This window comes from Salmo salar, chromosome ssa09 (assembly GCF_905237065.1).
Source record: "Salmo salar chromosome ssa09, Ssal_v3.1, whole genome shotgun sequence".
In the NCBI taxonomy this organism is placed as follows: Eukaryota; Metazoa; Chordata; class Actinopteri; order Salmoniformes; family Salmonidae; genus Salmo; species Salmo salar.
This window is the reverse complement of record NC_059450.1, coordinates 21610692-21630588: the sequence shown is the minus strand read 5'-3', so window position 1 is coordinate 21630588 and position 19897 is coordinate 21610692. Positions and strand designations below refer to the sequence as shown.

The window sequence follows — 19897 nt, the reverse complement described above, 5'->3', positions numbered from 1 at the left end:
TTTGAGCTGTTCTTGCCATAATATGGACTTTTACCAAATAGGGCTATCTTCTGTATACCACCCCTTTATTTATTTGAACCTTTATTTAACTGGGCAAGTCAGTTAAGAACAAATTCTTATTTACAATGACGGCCTACCCCAGACGATGCTGGGCCATTTTGCGCACCACCCTATGGGACTCCCAATCATGGCCGGTTGTGATACAGCATGGAATCGAACCAGGGTCTGTAGTGACGCCTCTAGCACTGAGATGCAGTGCCTTAGACCGCTGCACCACTCGGGAGCCCTACCTTGTCACAACACAACTGATTGGCTCAAACGCATTAAGAAGGAAATAAATTCCACAAATTAACAAGACACACCTGTTAATTGAAATGCATTCCAGGTGACTACCTCACGAAGCTAGTTGAGAGAATGCCAAGAGTGTGCAAAGCTGTCATCAAGGCAAAGGATGGCTACTTTGAAGAATCTCAAATATAAAATATACACTACCGTTCAAAAGTTTGGGGTCACTTAGAAATGTCCTTGTTTTTGAAAGAAAAGCACATTTTTTGTCCATTAAAATAACATTGATCAGAAATACAGTGTAGACATTGTTAATGTTGTAAATGACTAAAACTGGCCTTTAGACTAGTTGAGTATCTGGAGCATAGTAAAAATAAAGAAAAACCCTTGAATGTGTGTCCAAACTTTTGACTGGTACTGTATGTCCAGGAGATGGATCGCCTCCTCACGGCATTTGAACTGAAGCACTTCCCACAGAAGTTAAGGCAATGCAAGGTCTGTCTCTCTGTTGACCAATTAATAATGGATCAACTCAACAGCTGACTAACAATATAAATCCAAGTAATTTCTAGTCTAGGCCAACAACACAGCCACTGAAGCAGTGGATACAGGTCATTCAGTACAATGAATCATTGTATGGCGCAAGCTGCTGCAATTTGTCCCCTAGAAGTGAAAGAGGGGTAATCTCCATAGACCAAATTATAATAAAGGATCTTCCTCCCATTGATGTGAATGATTGGAACGATCACATAAATGTGGGTCTCTGTGTCAATTCAAGTTTACCTGACCCACCACCAGAAATATCTCTGTGGGAATCACAGACTACAGCTTTTCAAATATTCCCTGAAGGTCCTGGAATGTTTCAAGTCCATTTATCCAGTTGGGCTCCCGAGTGGCGCAGCGGTCTAAGGCACTGCATCTCAGTGCTAGAGGCGTCATTACAGACCCTGGTTTGATTCCAGGCTGTATCACAACTGGCCGCGATTGGGAGACCCATGGGGCGGCGCACAATTGGTCCAGTGTCATCCGGGTTAGGGTTTGGCCGGGGTAAGCTGTCATTATAAATAAGAATTTGTTCTTAACTGACTTGCCTAGTTAAATAATGGTTAAATAAACTTTAAAAAGATGGATCACTGCAACCTGGTCTCAGAGCATTTCGTATTATTCTGTATGTAAATCTGAGACACTCCATTTAGTATGATATGTTACATTTCGTATTGTTACATAAGACAGATGGTTATGACAGGTGGATGGGTGGTTGTATAACGTCAACGTCTCGCAACCCAAAGGCTGTGAGTTCGAATCTCATCACGGACAACATTAGAATTTTAGCTAATTAGAAACTTTTCAACTACTTACTACTTTGCAACTACTTAGCATGTTAGCTAACCCTTCCCCTAACTCTTTTAGCTAACCCTTCACCCAACCTTAAGCTTTTTAGCTAACTCCTAAACTTAACCCTAACCCTTAGCCTAGCTAGAATTCGTAACATAGCATACGTTTTGTAAATTCGAAACGTATCAGACATTTCGCAAATACGTAACATATTGTACATTTTGCAAATTCTTGTTACATATAAAAAACAAATTGTAGTATGTATCATATCATACTAATGGAGTCTTGCAGATTTACATACAGAATAATACGAAATGCTCTGTGACCAGGTTGCTCAAAATCCTTTGATAAAATGTCTCACCTTTTCCTCCTGAAAAAAACAACGGTATCAGAGATATGATACAGCAACTGCATCCTTCAAGACAACTAACACGTTCAAATCATTACTCCCTCCCCAAAGCCTCTACTTTGATTAAAGTCGCTCAGTAGGTGCTGAAACGAAAGCTACTTTTAATGGAAGTGGCTGTCCATCCAGTAGGTGCTGAAAGAGGTTAGTTAGCTCACAAGTTAGGCCTCAGTCTGATATTTTCACAAACTATATAATTTTCACTCTTTGAAACTGTATAACGTTAGTCACATATTACAACTCATAACCTCGATTCAATAGAGACTTAGGCAAAGTATCTCCTCGCCAGAAATATAAACTTGACAATTTGTGTTTTTTGTTGGCCATGTCGTCCCGTTTTATTTTTAATCTCGGCATATCTGTGAACGAATGAGTTTCTGCAAGTGGGATTACCTGATTATGTCATCGTTGTGTCCCAAGTAAAATTTTTGCTTGTGTTCCCGTGTGTTGTACACTACTCCCACACCAGCAACGAAGTAGACAATTTCCTTGGCCGCTGTGTAGTACAGGTTGTTGCGGCACTGATGTCCACGATACCCGTAAACCCACTCTAGTCGCAGGTGACAATTCGGAGCGGTCCTGTCAGCCATGTCCGTATTTATTTTTTGTCGAGAGTTTTTGATATTTCTTCATTCACCAAGACGGATTTCATTCAATCCCGTATCCCTTAGTTCCACTGGAAATGCATCGTATCCGGTACAAGTGGTAACAGCGGGCATTCGAGTGCCATGTGCATAATAGTCTAACTGAGTCTAGTTTTACTTCGAGATTATATGCTTATCTTTAATTCAAAATGGTTAACTATGCCGTCCTTTTCATAGTGAAAACCATATATCTACCTCTACTTCAGCCTTAGGCTAGCTGCCCCTCTTGAGAGTCGAGGCAGGTCGAAGCTCTTGTCAAATCCTATAAAGATGGAGTTTTCGCGTTTATTTACAAGCACCGCCCCCAAATGTTATCTACATTGGTGATAGATCAACAATCTGTCCAATCACATCCCCAAATATCTATTTAGCGTTTGAAGGGATGTTCACGGACCAATGGCAATCATTATAATTGGACATGAACGTCCTCCCATAAAGAATGTGCTCTAACCCATGGTGTGAAATCAATGACAGGAAGATTTTGACAGCTGTCAATCCAAGTATATGGTGTCACCGTTTAATATTTTACCCCATTGCACATTTCTTCAACATTCTGCAGTAGTTTTTCTATCCATGCAAAGGCTCTATCCCACGGAAAGTAGGTATACTTATATGTTTCAGAGACTATATAAATGCTGTTGAAAGTGACATTCAAAACATTAACTGTATAACTACAGCTAATACACCAACTGGATTCTTTTTTGAGAAAACACGCATTCAGGTTCACATTATGATACTTTTGCCTCCCATCCTCCCAGCTTCTACTTTAAATAAAGTCGTTGTCTACTCAGTTGGTGCTGAAATAAAGGTCACATAATTTAGCGAATGAAACTTGGAATACAAAACAAAAGCGCTCGAAAGGTTTGAGGAAACCCATTGATCATGCTTCACTTCAGAGAATACTATTTGTTCTCGCGGTAAATACCCCAAAAAATCAATGTACCGGGTGGGAAGAGTTCGTACTATAATGGATGGGATGGTCCTAAAAGCAGTGCCAGTGCACACCGCCATCCGCTCCGGCATGCTGAGCGAGCTCAATCAAGTGCACATACAAAAGGACCTCCCCTCTCCTCCGTTGCTGGGAGTGACAGGACACTTGCTGCTTAAGCAACAAGCTTTGTGTTGATATCTAAACTCTAATTTACCTAGCTAGCTACCTCTTCATTTATTTTAGCACCACAAGCAAATAAGACAAAATGGAGATACCTATGGATCCCTTGTTTCTTGCATGGAGCTACTTTAGAAGACGGAAGTTCCAACCATGTTCCAATATTTGTTCGAAGATATTGGAGGACAGTCCATACGACCAGGTAATTATAAGCTAAACTTGCTATATATAGTTATTTTAGCTCTGCTAGCCAGCTCCAAGCATTAATCCAATTTAGCTAGCAGTAGCAAGCTAATGTTGATAGTATGCTTGCAAAATCTGCCATTGCTTGCTTGCTGGCTAGCTAGCTGTTTTGCTAGCACATTGTTAGCTAGCTAGGTAGTATTGGCTGCAAGAAAAAAACTACTTGTTAACTAGCTAGCTAGCCTAGCAATCATATCTGGCAAATTTAGACATTAGCCGTCAATTTCATTTCACTTTTAGTTCATCTAGTTAATCATTTTTCTTGAAATGTGCTTTCTATAATGCATGCATCAAATCTGTATTCACCTCTTCTCTCATAATTTCACTCACTGCTGTATTAAAAGGAACCTGACTCCTCATCATATATCTCTGAGGTAACCTCTTTCTTGCCATGCTGATTCTAACCTGGCATGTTGACATACAAATAGAATGGATAGCTAAATTAATGAAATATCTGTAGTACATCTGTACTGGAGTTCCATACCTTGTAACATCACATTGTAAAATAAAATCTGACTCACTGTAAATATGCCTTCTAAACAGGTTAAACACCTGTTACTTCTTTGACAGGCTGCATGGAGTCTGAAGACCCGTGCTCTGACAGAGATGGTGTACATTGATGAGGTGGAGGTGGACCAGGAGGGGATCGCTGAGATGTTGCTGGATGAGAGCTCCATCGCTCAGGTTGCTCGTAAGTCTGAACTCTGAACTGTCCCAGAGGGCCAAGAGTTTTTCCTGGTCAGGCCAAATGGTCAGGAAAAACTCTTGACCATGCCCACAGTACAGCCTACTGAATCTCAAAGTCTGTCTCAATCACAAAAATATATAACCATTCTGATCTGGTAAAATCTGTCCAAAATGTTCTCAGCTCTTTGAATGTACTGTAATGAAGCTTTCTTTCAGGCCCTGGGACATCACTGAGGCTTCCAGGAACAAGCCATGGCGGTGGACCTACTCCAGCCATCAGGTATGTGACATTTTAGAATTCACAACTATCTTGTATGTGTTAGGTAAGTATCCCAAGGCATTTCCCCTACTGAAATTGTGTAATTACTGTAACAATGTTTCTGACATTGAGTCGTGGGGAGCATTATGTTCCTTGAAAAGCATCAGATTAGTTCTGAATCTGAACTGAGCTTTTTTGTCCTGAATCTAGGCCCATGACCCAATCGGGACGTCCTATCACAGGCTTTGTGAGGCCCAGTACCCAGTCTGGCAGACCAGGGACGATGGAACAAGCCATCAGGACCCCTCGCACGGCACACACTGCCCGTCCTGTCACTAGTGCGTCTGGGAGATTTGTCCGGCTGGGAACAGCCTCCATGTTGACCAATCCTGAGGGACCATTTATAAACTTATCTAGACTCAACTTAGCTAAATATGCCCAGAAGCCCAATTTATCCAAGGTAAGAGTATTTTTATCAATGTAATGCAATGAACATGGTATCTCCAAAAATATTTTTGTCATTGTACTTGTATTTATTTGGGTTATTCGGGTTCAATACATGTTCTAAAAATTTCTGTGTTTTTTTTTCTGCCCCCAGACCTTATTTGAGTACATCTTTCATCATGAAAATGATGTTAAAAATGTGAGTTGCCAATACAGATATACACTGAGTTTACAAAACATTAGGAACACCTGCTCTTTCCATGACATAGACTGACCAGGTGAATCAAGATGAAAGCTAGGATCACCTGTTTGGTGTCACTTGTTAAATCCACTCAATATTAGTGTATATCTTTGGCTTCCCATGTTGTTTTTATTTGTAAGTTTCACTCTAAAGGCATTTGTACCTTTTTTTGTTTGTGTACAGGCTTTAGACCTGGCTGCTCTGGCCACTGAGAATGCTCAGTTCAAAGACTGGTGGTGGAAAGTCCAGCTGGGGAAATGCTACTACAGGTAAAGCTTTAGATAATTACTTAGATCTCATACAACTGTTATTATACTATATTACCACTACAATTCTACTACATTGTGACTGTTTTCATTGACAGACTTGGTTTACACCGGGAATCAGAAAAACAGTTCCGATCTGCTCTCAATCACCAGGAGGTGGTGGACACATACCTGTATCTGGCCAAGGTAACAGCATACAACCTACAATGTCCCTAACACTGTAAATACTGTGTAACTACAAGTGTAAAACCACTGTGTATACAGAATGGATTAACCATGACACGAGGCTTCTCCGTAGCAGATAGCACGTGGTGCGTCACTCAACGGCGAGTTGTTTCTATAAGTCCAAATAGGTTTTTGTTTTTTATACATCGATCTACTGCCCTATATTTGTCACAAATTATAGAAAAATACTTTTTGTTCTGTTTTGCCGCTAAAACAGGTCTATCAGCGGCTTGATCAGCCTATAACTGCACTGAACCTCTTCAAGCAAGGTCTGGACCACTTCCCTGGGGAGGTCACTCTCTTAACAGGAATTGCTCGCATTCACGAGGCACGTGACATGATTCCTTTTTTGTTGTTGTTTGTTTGTGAAGCGTTCTCTTGCTTAAAGAAACCGGTTGAAATCGGCATGTCAGATGTGTAATCTGAAATGATCAGCTGATTGCCCTGGAATTTAGAGCCTAATTGTTTTGCATCTCTAGTAGCTATTGAATAATTCTACTGTCAATTGAGAGAACAGATGCAGGTTGATCAGGAGGTCCAAAATCTGTATTTAATAGTATCTGTTATCTGCGTCTCTCACAGGAGATGAATAACATCACCTCAGCCACAGAGTACTACAAAGACGTCCTGAAGCAGGACAACACTCACGTTGAGGCTATCGCCTGCATAGGCAGCAATCACTTCTACACGGACCAGCCTGAGATCGCACTGCGCTTTTATAGGTTAGTCACACACACACACATACCACTGCCTTTAATTCCCTCATTTTACTCTGATTATTACGGCTATGCCAGTGTGATATTAAAGAATGTTGATCATGTCAGTGGATACACATGCCTTGTGTGGTTGCGTTGATTTTACAGTTGTTTTCCCCTCTAACCCTCCTTTCCTGTAGACGGCTGCTGCAGATGGGAGTATATAATTGCCAGCTGTACAACAACCTTGGACTGTGCTGCTTCTATGCCCAGCAGTATGACATGACCCTCTCCTCCTTCGAGAGGGCTCTGGCCCTAGTGGCCAACGATGAGGAGCAGGCTGACGTCTGGTACAACATTGGACACGTAGCTGTGGTGCGTTAGCGTTAGCTTAGCACACACAGATGTTATTGTTACTGCATGAAGTTACTCTACAGCACCCTCTTCTGTATGCCAACTGGTTTCTCTTGGACAGGATCCAAACTCTGGCTGCGTGCTTTGAACATATAGCATGCTATCACTTCTTCACGTTTCTGTTTATGTTACGTGCATCTTATGTTTCTCTCCACAGGGAATAGGAGACCTGACTCTGGCATCCCAGTGTTTTAAACTGGCCTTGGCCTTCAACAACGACCATGCTGAGGCCTATAATAACCTGGCTGTGCTGGAGCTACGCAGGGGACACATTGAGCAGGTGAATGAACTGGGGTTTCTAGATCTTCAAATATATCATATTGATCAAATGTTAGTTTTGTTAAGAGAATTGAGAGAGTAAATCTGTTGTAAATTGCATACCTTCTTTCCAACTGGTGTAAGCTTCTTCCAGGCTTGTTCTTCTAAGGCGTTATACCAAGTGGTTATTTTCCATATAGTAGAACACATTATGTAATTAGTCTTTAGGAGCCTCTACAGTAGTCAACTGTTTATGATGTTTTGGTATAGAGTCTAATTCAGAATGGTTGTTTTTGATTTCCTCCTTTTCCTCACAGTCCAAAGCTTTCCTCCAGACCGCTGCATCACTCGCCCCTCACATGTATGAACCACACTTTAACTACTCCACTCTGTCAGACAAGGTAACGTGACACTTCATCAGCACTTTTTAATCTATTTAACTATTGACATGCAGCCTGCAGGGATCATATTAATTGATGTGCTGTTGTCTTCTGCTGTGTCCAGATTGGAGATCTGCAGAGTAGCTACACGGCAGCCCAGAGGTCGGAGGATGCCTTCCCTGAGCATGTAGATACCCAACAGATCCTGAAACACCTGCGCCAGCACTTTGCTGTGCTGTGAGCTACTGACCAACACACCTGACCTGAAAGTCCAGTCTGCCTGTGCGATAGCTCACTTACTCACTTGTCATAGAGTGCTGCTATTAAACAACAGTGACTGGCCTCCTCATGTAATGGTTAGACGTCTTCACGATCTACAGACAAATATTTTTCCTGCAGGGACACAACTGTTACTTGATGGTGACACTATACAGGCTAAATGATACCAAGGGCAATCTGGCTTGGGCAACTCACTGCACAGACATTATTGTAAAACAGTAGTTTACAACTGCCTAGCCCAATGTAGGTCTTATTAGTTGTAATTTAAGTGTTTTATGTGCTTATTTTTCTCTTCACTGGTTGGTTCACAGGCTTGTAGAATAGTGTAAGGTACTTTTAAGCACTGATTAGTAAATGTACATAGTAAAGTATGAACATGGAAGAAACAAATATTTATAGTAAATGTATTTATACTGCTATCTTTTTATAGTGTATTCAGATGTATTTTTATACTACCATTCCTCTTGTCACAATTGTTACGCGGAGTGGAACAGGGGAACCCAAGAGCAGACTCAGACAAGGAGACTGGGATGAAGTAACCAGGGTATTTATTGAAACACGGGGAGATGGAGTGCAGGTCAGGGGAAGCTCGGGCAGGTTGCTGGAAACCAAATGCTGAGGCTGGAGCGAGAGGGTTTGAGACAGGGTGAGCAGGTCCAGTGGGGAATCCAAGGGAGTAGTAGAGTGGGGAATCCAGGACAGAGTAGCAGGATGACGAGACGTTGGACTGGAGACAGGGACCAGAGTCAGAGCAGGCAGAATTAACAGAGATTAGGATCTGGCAGTGAGGAAGAGGCAGGACTGAGTATTTGTAGAGGTCTTGATTATGAAACAGGTTGCAGCTGGTGGGGATCTGCTCTGACTCCAGCACACCTGTCTCCGCCCACACAATCACACACAGGGAGAGAGCACTGGGGGAGTGGCGGCAGGTCAAGGAGACACCGGATGAGCACTAGAGGACGTGGCAGGAGCAGATGTGACAACAATTTGTAGTCTGTCTTGTTTGTTTTTGATTGATTACTCGTTACAATCAAAAAGATACAGAACTCATATTAATTTCTATGTGTTTAACTTTACAATATGACAATTTATTTCAACAGATACAATCTTATGCTATGTACAACTTCAATTTACATTTGATTCCAATGCCTATTATTTTCAATGTATGTATTTCCTTAATGAAATAATGGACATTTTCTAAGCCTTCCTTGATTGCATTTCACTTGTACAAGTAGCATCATTCCAGAACTTCATGGGATTTATTTTGATGGCCGCAAAGTCCTCCATTCCATAGTGGTCATTGGGCTCTCCATCTTCCCAGTACCTTTTAAACCAAGTTAAAGGTTACTTTCTAGACATTCTGGTATTATCCTGAAGGATAATGGTACAGTGTCACAGGCAGTGGAAACATTTAACCAAGAACTGCTTAACATGTTGGTCTATACAAATACATAGAAGATCATACATGATTAAACCTGTATCCAGTCCATTAACTTGTGCAGCTCTTACCCCTGAGTCAGATCAGTCCCATCAAGCCATGTCCAGGTCCCCTCTGTATCCTCTTCCTCCTTCAGTCCTATCCAGAACCCTTTTATGTGCATGGGTTCGGAGTTAAACTGCACTGTGTGCATCAACTTATGAATGCCTGAGCAAACAAACACAACAAGGCAGGAAAGAAGCTTATTTAATCAGTGGTAACTGAATTTTGGACAATCTTTCTCTTATAGTGCTCTCAAACCATTACAATGTAAAGGGCCCTACTCCATGGAGTAGGGCACTTACAGCATTCCACATAGAGACACATTGCATAGAACTGATGGAAATGTTGGGGGAGGGGGTTCTACTAAGCTAACATATGGAATTGTTTTGACATGGTCATACCGTGGATCATTTAGCTATTTGATTTAGAATTTTAGGACCCCTGTAGTTATAAAAATATATATATATATATATATATATATGTATATATATATATATATAAATGGAAAAACAGTCAAAGAATAAATCATAAGGAATAAGGTTTTGAAGTGTGTCATATCTAGGAGATATATACGAAAGCTCAGGAAATACTGTATATATATGTTTTGGGGACACAAAACCCTTTTTTTTTGTTGGCACAAAACCACTTCCATACTTTCATGAATTTGTTTAACTGGTACTGGGTTACTTTCAGACAACACTTGTGGAGAAGACCCTCGTGAGAGTCTCCCCTTTCCATAGTGTGGTCATATTAGTTTGTAGGGCAAACCATGTCGTTTTTGTGAGAAGACCGAGTTTTGGGATGTCTCCTGGTCTGGCAAACAGCGCTGTAGATCTGCCACTTTCCATCGCAGGTGCGGAAGGCCGACATAGGCGTTAGCGGTGGATTGAGACTCACCCCATACAAAAAAACATATCTCTAGCTTAAACAGACAAGTCAATCGACTCCTAAAGATTTACTAAGAATTTACATTCATCAATGTCTGTTCTACATACAACATTGCATAGCATACAAAAGACTGAGTCCCAAAAGTCTCACCAACTTCAGTGGCGCTGGACTGCAATGCCACCTGTTCCTGAAGGCTTTCAACCTGCCTCTGTAACTCCATGCCGGTGTGTTTGGCACTCCCTAGCTGCCTGCTGGTTTTGTTCACCTTTTGGAGCTCTCGCAACCTGGTCTCAGAGCATTTTGTATTCTGTACCTAAAACCAGGGCACTCCATTTAGTATGATATGTTAAATTTTGCATGGTTACATAAGACAGATGGTTACTTAAGGCAAAAACGAAAGGAGGATGGTTGATCGAGGTGGGTGGATAACGCGAACATCTAGCAAGCCATAAGTTGCAAGTTTGAATCTCATGACGGACAACTTTGCAACTACTTAGCATGTTAGCTAACCCTTCCTCTAACCTTAACCCTTTTAGCTAACCCTTCCTCTAACCTTAACCCTTTTAGCTAACCCTTCCTCTAACCTTAACCCTTTTAGCTAACCCTTCCCCTAACCTTAACCCTTTTAGCTAACCCTTTCCCTAACCCTAACCTTAACCCTTCCCCTAACCTTAACCCTTTTAGCTAACCATTCGCCTAACCTTAACCCTTTTAGCTAACCCTTTCCCTAACCTTAACCCTTTTAGCTAACCCTTTCCCTAACCTTAACCCTTTTAGCTAACCCTTCCTCTAACCTTAACCCTTTTAGCTAACCCTTCCCCTAACCTTAACCCTTTTAGCTAACCCTTCCCCTAACCATAACCCTTTTAGCTAACCCTTCCCCTAACCTTAACCCTTCCCCAAACCTTAATCCTTTTAGCTAACCCTTTCCCTAACCTTAACCCTTTTAGCTAACCCTTCCCCTAACCTTAACCCTTTTAGCTAACCCTTCCCCTAACCTTAACCCTTTAACCATAAACCCTAAGCCCTAGCCTAGCTAACGTTAGTGAGTTGCTACAATTAGCCACCTAGCTAGAATTTGTAACATACAGTGTACCATACATTTAGCAAATTCGTAACATATTGCACATTTAGAAAATCCATAACATTGTACATTTTTTTTACATTCGTAACATATAAGAATTGTAATTTGTAACATATCATGCAAAATGGATGATGAACATCCACAAAATAATACATACTGTAGCGACCCGCACAGACAGCTATGTGTTAGGCTATTAGTTGGTTGTGTTGTACTTACCAGCACAGTGTTCGCAGGGTCCGCCATGCCAATCAACTTGCTATCTGCCAATCACAGGAATGCCTGGAATGTTCTGATACCGGGCGTCCTGGTGGTTGGCGGAGTGGCGTGCAGGGGGGTTGGGCAGGGGATGGAGCATTGGAAGTTAAGACCGGGTTTAGCCATTGTTCTCTCTCTTACGTCTGGCCTTCACAAGAGAAGGTCACGGTTGTTTTATAGGGGTATCCTTCGTTTATTTGGCGTGGGCTACGGCCAAACAGTAGCCTGTGTGAAGTTGGGTTAATAAACCGTAAATTCTTAAACTCAATCCTCTGTCTGGACAATTGTTCCTTTATGATCTAGTTAGGTCATTACAATACCATACGAAATGTAACATATCAAACTATATGGGATGTTTCAGATTTACATACAGAATAGTATGAAATGCTCTGAGACCAGGTTGCAACCTGTCAGGACCTCCTCTTTGGCATGGATCATATTACTGTGGGTGGCTCTGAGTTGCTCCAGCTCACTGCTGATATGTGTCAAGTTCTGATATAGTGGACCATACTTCTCACTGACTTTGCTGTCTGTGGGGACCAAAGAGAGACCTAACATCACTAGAGGAAGAGGACAGAATTATTCAATTCATTATTTAAAGCAGAGTGAAATGATAAAGGACACTACTCACATTGGACCCCCAGACCAATGTCAACGACCAGTAGAAGAGCACTGAGCATGCCCAGACTCACTGCAACCAATCGGTAGAATCGAAAACTCTGCCCATCTCTCACCATGAACATGAACACTGGACAAGAGACAATTTTATCAAGTATTACCGCAATAATATTTGGGTTAATCCACAGGATTTTTGTGACATACCCGTATTCAGAATTTCATTCTCAAATCTACAATCTGTCACCAAGCTCCTGGATTGATATTTTATAGGAGAGCAGATTTTCTCTTGATTTTCTGAAAAAGGTCACGTTCTCCTTACGGTACCTTGTTGTTGGTCTTGTCTGTTATGGAGAGGATGTCCATCTGTGCTGAAATCATCCTGACATATCAGCTCATTATATGTTCCCTTGAATCCTTTAAACACATTTTTTGATATGTCAGAATTCTCCATTGACTTGTCTGTCTGCTGTCTGCCAATATTGAATAAAACAATGGTTTACTCATTCTCTCTGCCTGTGGAGGATTTGTTTAGTCATTGCCCTATGTCAGTGCTTCATGTGAATACTGTGAAGCCATTGGTGGTTTGAGTGGAGGGAGGAGTGTTTGTTTGTGTGTGTGTGTGTGTGTGTGTGTGTGTGTGTGTGTGTGTGTGTGTGTGTGTGTGTGGGTGTGTGTCTGTGTGTGTCTGTGTGTGTGTGAGAGAGACAGAAATATCCTCAAACAACCAGTGATATATTATAACTGCCCAATATTCATTTAATTTACTTTTGTTAAACATTTTCATTTAACATGTAGTGTCTTTGCAAATGGCAACACTCATGGGACAAATTATTACAACTTTAATTCCTGGGCTGCCTTTGCTTTCATTTCACATATCCATTTCAGTGCATATCTACATGGGGCATCGTTCCAAGTCTTCATGGCATCCCAAGTCGCCTTTGGATGGTTTTTGGAGTAAATGGCTGCACAGTCCTCGTTATTCATATCGTCGTTAGGCTCCCCATCTGCCCAGTATCTTGAACAAAGGTCATGCTCATTTTTAGATCATTTGTCTATCTCCATACCGTGCCACAGCAGATAGGTTAAACGTATGTTAATCAAATCTACATGGCTCTGATATAATTAATAGGTAATAGGACAGTAGTAATAGTCAATGGTAATACTCGCTACTAAACAAACCAATTCCAATAACTTGTGCAGCTCTTACCCCTGAGTCAGTTCAGTCCCATCAAGCCATGTCCAGGTCCCCTCTGTATCCTCTTCCTCCTTCAGTCCAATCCAGAACCCTGTTAGGTGCCAGGATCCTGAGCTGTATCTTAATGCTTGTATTGCCTTATTGATAAAATCCTGAGCAGACACACACACACACACACACACCACACATACAGAGAGAGAAAGAGAGAGAGAGAGAGAGTGAGATAGTGGTCAAACCTTTACCATGTAAAGGGGTCTATTCCATGGAGTGGCGCATTAACATAATTCCACTTAGAGGGACATTCCATAGAACTGATGAGAATGCTAGAATGTTCTACTCATTCTATGCTAACCTGGTATGTACTGTATATTTTCTTTAACACATTGTGGAAGTTACACCATATTTAAATTTATATATATATATATATATATATATATATATATATATAAATATATATTAACCTTTATTTAACTAGGCAAGTCAGTTAAGAACCAATTCTTATTTACAATGACGGCCTACCCCGGCCAAACCCAGACGACGCTGGGCCAATTGTGCGCCGCCCTATGGGACTCCCGATCACAGCCAGATGTGATGCAGCCTGGATTTGAATCAGGTACTGCAGTGACACGTCTTGCACTGAGATGCAGTGCCTTAGACCGCTGCGCCTCTTGGGAGAAATATGGAATATATCCAAATAACTTACCTGCTTCTCGTCACTATCTATTATTGCCAGGTCAGCTCCTTTTTTAATGCAGTAATCTCTGCTTCTGTCCCACGTTTTCAGAGGAATGGAGTTAGACAAGGGAAAGTAGTAACACAACGAGTTGAGCAATGTCCATCCTGGCAAACAACGGCCACAGCTTTCCACTGTTATAAAATGAGATGGAAAACATTGAAACATTACTTTTGTTGTAACGTGACAAATGAAGGCCCCCATATAAGCATGCACTGCTGTTTCAGATCTCCAGATTGGGATATTATCAAAGCAATTATTTTGTTATGAACATCTACCAATAATAAATGAATCAATGTCGGTTCTACATACAACATTGCATAGCATACAAAAGACTGAGTCCCAAAAGTCTCACCAACTTCAGTGACCCGGGACTGCAATGCCACCTTCTGTTCCTGAAGGCTTTCAACCTGCCTCTGTAACTCCATGCCGGTGTGTTTGGCACTCCCGAGCTGCCTGCTGGTTTTGTTCACCTTTTGGAGCTCTTTCTGCAACATTGTCAAGGCCTCCTCTTTAGCATGGATCATATTACTGTGGGTGGCTCTGAGTTGCTCCAGCTCACTGCTGATATATGTCAAGTTCTGATATAGTGGACCATACTTCTCACTGACTTTGCTGTCTGTGGGGACCAAAGAGAGACCTAACATCACTAGAGGAAGAGGACAGAATTATTCAATTCATTATTTAAAGCAGAGTGAAATGATAAAGGACACTACTCACATTGGACCCCCAGACCAATGTCAACGACCAGTAGAAGAGCACTGAGCATGCCCAGACTCACTGCAACCAATCGGTAGAATCGAAAACTCTGCCCATCTCTCACCATGAACATGAACACTGGACAAGAGACAATTTTATCAAGTATTACCGCAATAATATTTGGGTTAATCCACAGGATTTTTGTGACATACCCGTATTCAGAATTTCATTCTCAAATCTACAATCTGTCACCAAGCTCCTGGATTGATATTTTATAGGAGAGCAGATTTTCTCTTGATTTTCTGAAAAAGGTCACGTTCTCCTTACGGTACCTTGTTGTTGGTCTTGTCTGTTATGGAGAGGATGTCCATCTGTGCTGAAATCATCCTGACATATCAGCTCATTATATGTTCCCTTGAATCCTTTAAACACATTTTTTGATATGTCAGAATTCTCCATTGACTTGTCTGTCTGCTGTCTGCCAATATTGAATAAAACAATGGTTTACTCATTCTCTCTGCCTGTGGAGGATTTGTTTAGTCATTGCCCTATGTCAATGCTTCATGTGAATACTGTGAAGCCATTGGTGGTTTGAGTGGAGGGAGGAGTGTTTGTTTGTGTTTGTGTGCGTGTGTGTGTGTGTGTGTATGTGTGTGTGTGTGTGTGTGTGTGTGTGTGTGTGTGTGTGTGTGTGTGTGTGTGTGTGTGTGTGTGTGTGTGTGTGTGTGTGTGTGTGTGTGTGACAGAAAGATCCCGAAACAACCAGTGATGTATTATAATTGCCCAATATTAATTTAATTTACTTTTGTTATAAACATTTTAATTTAACATGTAATGTCTTTGCAAATGGCAACACTCATGAGACAAATTATTACAACTTTAATTCCTGGGCTGCCCTTGCTTTCATTTCACATATCCATTTCAGTGCATGTGTACATGGGGCATCGTTCCAAGTCTTCCTGGGATGTGTTTTGGAGTAAATGGCTGCACAGTCCTCGGCTTTCTTATCGTCATTCGGCTCCCCATCTGCCCAGTACCTGGAACAAAGGTCAAGGTTAATTTTTAGACTACGTAATAGGTAATAAGACAGTAGTACTAGTCAATGGTAACACTAGCTACTGAACAAACCAATTCCATTAACTTGTGCAGTGCTTACCCCTGAGTCAGCTCAGTCCCATCAAGCCATGTCCAGGTCCCCTCTATATCCTCTTCCTCCTTCAATCCAATCCAGAACCCTGTGTTGTACCTGACTATTGAACTGTATCTTAATGCTTGTATCACCTTACTCATAAACTCCTGAGAAAACACACACACACAGAGACAAACACAGAGAAAGAGAGAGAGTCATGCACAGACAAGCTGGTGAACTAGGTCCGTTAAATTATTAATAATGCCAAGTTTGGAACAGTACTCACTGTCCCACTACAATGCCCTCAGAGTCACACAAAATATGATAATAAACATCACACTCCCAGTTACAGGAACAAGATCCACACTGACGGTCCATGTCTTACCTGCTTCTCCCAGCTATCTACCACAACCAGGTCAGCTCCATAACTTAAACATTCTTTTCTGGCCTCTCCCCAGCTTCTAGACTCAATGGCATCAGAAATGGCAAAGTAGTAACATGTTGAGTTTAGCAGATCCCATCCTGGCAAACATAGGCCACAGCTTATCTCTGTAAAGACACATTGGATGTTTGTTTTTTTACTAGTCAGTAGATCAAATTCTAAATTAGGTGTCTCACAATAAGTTATCTCACCAAGCGAAGATATTTGGGACTGCAGCTGCGGCTTGTCCTTGCGAAGGCTCTCAATCTGCGCCTGAAAGTTATCGTTGCTGGTCGTCTGTTGCTGTAATGCTATCTCTAGTTGGTGGAGGCTAGTGAGCTCTCTGTGTAACTTTCTCTGGGCCTCCTCTTTAGCATGAATCACATTGTTCCGGACGGCTCTGAGTTGCTCCAGCTCACTGCTGATCTGTGTCAAATTCTGATATAGTGGAAGATGACTCTCACTGACTTTATTACCTGTGGGGATCAAAGAGGGACCCAATATCACTAGGGAGAAAAAAAAACACCTTTCATGAACAAAGTAGTACGTTTAAATTTTTTCTTTGTAAACAAAAGGACATGCATGCTGCATTGACATGTACATTGAGAGTGAGAGATTACTATACTTAGTGTTGAGACTTATCTTTGGACATGGTTATACTCACAGTATACTCCCAGGACAATGGCAACAACCAGTAGAAGAGCACTAAGTGGCCCCAAACATATTGTAACCAATCGGTAATGCGGAAAACTGGGCCCATCTCTTACTGTGAATGTGGATTCTGAAAGGGATAATTTCCGTCAGTATCAGAGTGTAGAGGTTATAAACAAGTTATAAACAGTCCACAAGATAGTAATGTTTTCACTGAACGATTTCAGTGAAACATTCTAGACAGCTTACTAAAATGTATGATTTGCACAAACTGGATCAGGGTTACACTTTTAGAGGTGGGCAGTGTCAAAGGTCACATTGTCTCAAAGAGCTTTTTAAAAGCCAATTCAAAAACATACTAAAACAAAAATGTACAGTCACAATAAGCAGAAGAAAATGGTTAACACATTGACTTAATATCTAAATCCTATTAGTTTATACTAGAAAAATGTATTTGTTTAAGGTACCTGGTTTCTGGTCTTGGCTATGATAGAAGGGAGCTTCATCTGTGTCGAACCCATTTTCGGTATATTTCTCGTAATTCTCCATTGAATTGCCTGCCTTGTTAAAAATGTTCCAGTCAGTGGGGATGGTCGTATCTCTCTGTGGAGTTTGTTCAAACACTGGACTGTGTCAATATAGTGTGTGTGCTTGTTTCTGTGTGTGTGTGTGCGTGAGTGTGTGTGCGTGTCTATTTGTGGATTGACTTCAGTGATACAGTGATCGTAGAAAGGGGTTACCGTGATTTTGACAGTAGCTTATAGGCAGCTCGTTGGCAAGTAAAACTCTATATTTCATATTAAAACACACCTACTGTAATATAAATACGGTATCAAAGCAAGTACTGTGTAGTGACACACAGGACTGTTGCAAGCAGGTTGGCTGCTAGGTAAAATGTTTACAAACATTAAAGCATATGAATTAATACTTGGTGTTTTATATCACTTGCACTTCTAGAGGCCATAACAAAGGCTTCCAAACTGGCAGCAACTACAGTGAAAAACAGACCAAAAGGACATGGCAAAATGCTCAACCATTTAAGGTTTAAGACTTCCTACCTCTCCAATCTGTCTCCTATATATTTTAAATTGATGGGGCACTATAACCACATAGGGGTTAAATAAGTACAGCATTCTCATTAATGGGTGCAACAAATATGGCCTCTTACAAGGCACAACTCAAAATATGTTAATGAGCCAGAAACAACAATATCACGCACCCACTAGCGCTCCAAAGGTTTTGGGGCGCATCAAAGGTACGGTATGGTAAATCAAATCAAATCACATTGTATTTGTCACATACACATGGTTAGCAGAGTGTAGCGAAATGCTTGTGCTTCTAGTTCCGACAGTGCAATAATATCTAACAGGTAATCTAGCAATTCCCCAACAACTACCTAATACACACATATCTAAAGGGGTGAATGAAAATATGTACATGTAAGTATATGGATGAGCGATGGCCGAGCGGCATAGGCAAGGTGCAATAGATGGTATAAAATATAGTATATACATGTGATATGAGTAATATAAGCTATGTAAACATTATTCAAGTGGCATTATTTAGAGTGGCATTGTATAAAGTGACTAGTGATCCATTTATTAAAGTGGACAGTGATTGGGTCTCAATGTAGGCAGCAGCCTCTCTGAGTTAGTGATTGCTAGTTAACAGTCTGATGGCCTTGAGATAGAAGCTGTTTTTCAGTCTCTTGGTCCCAGCTTTGATGCACCTGTACTGACCTCGCCTTCTGGATGGTAGCAGTGTGAACAGCCAGTGGCTCAGGTGGTTGATGTCCTTGATAATCTTTTTGGCCTTTCTGTGACATCGGGTGCTCTAGGTGTCATGGAGGACAGGTAGTTTGCCCCCGGTGATGCGTTGTGCAGACCAGACCACCCTCTGGAGAGCCTTGCGGTTGAGGGTGGTGCAGTTGTCATACCAGGCTGTGATACAGTCCGACAGGATGCTCTCGATTGTGCATCTGTAAAAGTTTGTCAGGGTTTTGGGTGACAAGCCAAATTTCTTCAGCCTCCTGAGGTTGAAGAGGCGCTGTTGTGCCTTCTTCACCACACTGTCTGTGTGGGTGGACCATTTCAGTTTGTCTGTGATGTGTACACCGAGGAACTTAAAACTTTCCACCTTCTCCACTGCTGTCCCTTCGATGTGGATAGGGTGCTCCCTCTGCTGTTTCCTGAAGTCCACGATCATCTCCTTTGCTTTGTTGACGTGAGTGAGAGGTTGTTTTCCTGATACCACACTCCGAGTACCCTTACCTCCTCCCTATAGGCTGTCACGTCATTGTTGGTAATCAAGCCCACTACTGTTGTATTGTCTGCAAACTTGATGATTGAGTTGGAGGTGTGCATGGCCACGCAGTCATGGGTGAACAGGGAGTACATGAGGGGGCTGAGCACTCACCCTTGTGGGGCCCCAGTGTTGAGGGTCAGTGAAGTGGAGATGTTGTTTCCTACCTTCACCACCTGGGGGCGGCCCATCAGAAAGTCCAGGACCCAATTGCACAGGGCGGGGTTGAGACCCAGGGCCTCTGGCTTGATGATGAGCTTGGAGGGTACTATGG

General features: G+C 41.7%; 5 protein-coding genes across 13 annotated transcripts in view; 1 reads left to right on the top strand and 4 right to left on the bottom strand.

Annotated features, from left to right (window-relative positions):
• Positions 1-2934, bottom strand: part of LOC106611036 (echinoderm microtubule-associated protein-like 5) — a 55827-nt gene extending 52893 nt beyond the window's left edge. For all 4 annotated transcript variants that reach the window (XR_006770960.1, XR_006770961.1, XM_045723476.1 and 1 more), the window contains exon 1: positions 2420-2934. Coding sequence is in view for 2 of the 4 variants with exons in the window: in XM_045723476.1 (XP_045579432.1) it covers positions 2420-2616 (197 nt within the window). In the remaining 2 variants the exon portion in view is untranslated. The remainder of the gene's footprint in view (positions 1-2419) is intronic.
• Positions 2935-3710: 776 nt separating this feature from the next.
• On the top strand, positions 3711-9365 carry LOC106611037 (tetratricopeptide repeat protein 8). Of its 3 annotated transcripts, XM_045723473.1 has the most exons (14): positions 3718-3980; positions 4366-4395; positions 4592-4712; positions 4925-4988; positions 5178-5427; positions 5566-5610; positions 5836-5921; positions 6017-6104; positions 6361-6471; positions 6726-6865; positions 7039-7213; positions 7410-7532; positions 7828-7911; positions 8015-9365. In XM_045723473.1, exons 1-14 carry the CDS (start codon positions 3867-3869, stop codon positions 8129-8131), a joined length of 1548 nt encoding a protein of 515 aa, XP_045579429.1. In that variant the 5' UTR covers positions 3718-3866; the 3' UTR covers positions 8132-9365. The 3 variants fall into 3 exon arrangements, with proteins under 3 accessions (XP_014066330.1, XP_045579429.1, XP_014066331.1); XM_014210855.2 differs by lacking the exon at positions 4366-4395 and having other exon boundaries at positions 3711-3980; XM_014210856.2 differs by lacking the exon at positions 4366-4395 and having other exon boundaries at positions 3721-3980; positions 4565-4712.
• Positions 8701-13154, bottom strand: LOC106611040 (C-type lectin 1). 2 transcript variants are annotated; one of them, XM_045723475.1, is made up of 6 exons: positions 12819-13079; positions 12508-12624; positions 11838-12406; positions 10688-10850; positions 9679-9814; positions 8701-9493 (listed from the first exon to the last, which is right to left on the bottom strand). In XM_045723475.1, the coding sequence occupies exons 3-6, from the start codon at positions 11862-11864 to the stop codon at positions 9367-9369; spliced, it is 453 nt and encodes a 150-aa protein (XP_045579431.1). In that variant the 5' UTR covers positions 11865-12406; positions 12508-12624; positions 12819-13079; the 3' UTR covers positions 8701-9366. The 2 variants fall into 2 exon arrangements, with proteins under 2 accessions (XP_045579431.1, XP_014066337.1); XM_014210862.2 differs by lacking the exons at positions 10688-10850; positions 11838-12406 and having other exon boundaries at positions 12819-13154.
• Positions 13155-13225: 71 nt separating this feature from the next.
• On the bottom strand, positions 13226-15688 carry LOC106611038 (C-type lectin domain family 4 member G). 2 transcript variants are annotated; one of them, XM_014210858.2, is made up of 6 exons: positions 15454-15688; positions 15143-15259; positions 14778-15071; positions 14393-14556; positions 13702-13841; positions 13226-13509 (listed from the first exon to the last, which is right to left on the bottom strand). In XM_014210858.2, exons 1-6 carry the CDS (start codon positions 15578-15580, stop codon positions 13326-13328), a joined length of 1026 nt encoding a protein of 341 aa, XP_014066333.2. In that variant the 5' UTR covers positions 15581-15688; the 3' UTR covers positions 13226-13325. The 2 variants fall into 2 exon arrangements, with proteins under 2 accessions (XP_014066333.2, XP_014066335.2); XM_014210860.2 differs by having other exon boundaries at positions 14778-15041.
• A 199-nt stretch (positions 15689-15887) lies between these two features.
• Positions 15888-18048, bottom strand: LOC106611039 (C-type lectin domain family 10 member A). 2 transcript variants are annotated; one of them, XM_045723474.1, is made up of 6 exons: positions 17790-18048; positions 17336-17452; positions 16884-17177; positions 16636-16799; positions 16278-16417; positions 15888-16158 (listed from the first exon to the last, which is right to left on the bottom strand). In XM_045723474.1, the coding sequence occupies exons 1-6, from the start codon at positions 17869-17871 to the stop codon at positions 15993-15995; spliced, it is 963 nt and encodes a 320-aa protein (XP_045579430.1). In that variant the 5' UTR covers positions 17872-18048; the 3' UTR covers positions 15888-15992. The 2 variants fall into 2 exon arrangements, with proteins under 2 accessions (XP_045579430.1, XP_014066336.2); XM_014210861.2 differs by having other exon boundaries at positions 16884-17147.
• Between the last annotated feature and the right edge of the window lie 1849 nt (positions 18049-19897).

Excerpts from the sequence above, each read along its gene's own strand:
- LOC106611038 (XM_014210858.2), bottom strand. The coding sequence starts at position 15,580 with ATGGAGAATTCTGACATATCAAAAAATGTGTTTAAAGGATTCAAGGGA. Across the intron at positions 15,260-15,453 it reads CAGACAAGACCAACAACAAG|TGTTCATGTTCATGGTGAGA; the intron begins GTACCGTAAGGA and ends TCTCTTGTCCAG. Across the intron at positions 13,842-14,392 it reads TAGATAGTGACGAGAAGCAG|GATTTTATCAATAAGGCAAT; the intron begins GTAAGTTATTTG and ends GTGTCTGCTCAG.
- LOC106611039 (XM_045723474.1), bottom strand. The coding sequence starts at position 17,871 with ATGGAGAATTACGAGAAATATACCGAAAATGGGTTCGACACAGATGAA. Across the intron at positions 16,800-16,883 it reads GTCCCAAATATCTTCGCTTG|AGATAAGCTGTGGCCTATGT; the intron begins GTGAGATAACTT and ends GTGTCTTTACAG. Across the intron at positions 16,159-16,277 it reads GGGACTGAGCTGACTCAGGG|GTACTGGGCAGATGGGGAGC; the intron begins GTAAGCACTGCA and ends CCTTTGTTCCAG.
- LOC106611037 (XM_045723473.1), top strand. The coding sequence starts at position 3,867 with ATGGAGATACCTATGGATCCCTTGTTTCTTGCATGGAGCTACTTTAGA. Across the intron at positions 4,396-4,591 it reads CCTCATCATATATCTCTGAG|GCTGCATGGAGTCTGAAGAC; the intron begins GTAACCTCTTTC and ends CTTCTTTGACAG. Across the intron at positions 7,912-8,014 it reads ACTCCACTCTGTCAGACAAG|ATTGGAGATCTGCAGAGTAG; the intron begins GTAACGTGACAC and ends TGCTGTGTCCAG.
- LOC106611040 (XM_014210862.2), bottom strand. The coding sequence starts at position 12,945 with ATGGAGAATTCTGACATATCAAAAAATGTGTTTAAAGGATTCAAGGGA. Across the intron at positions 12,625-12,818 it reads CAGACAAGACCAACAACAAG|TGTTCATGTTCATGGTGAGA; the intron begins GTACCGTAAGGA and ends TCTCTTGTCCAG. Across the intron at positions 9,494-9,678 it reads GGGACTGATCTGACTCAGGG|GTACTGGGAAGATGGAGAGC; the intron begins GTAAGAGCTGCA and ends TTGGTTTAAAAG.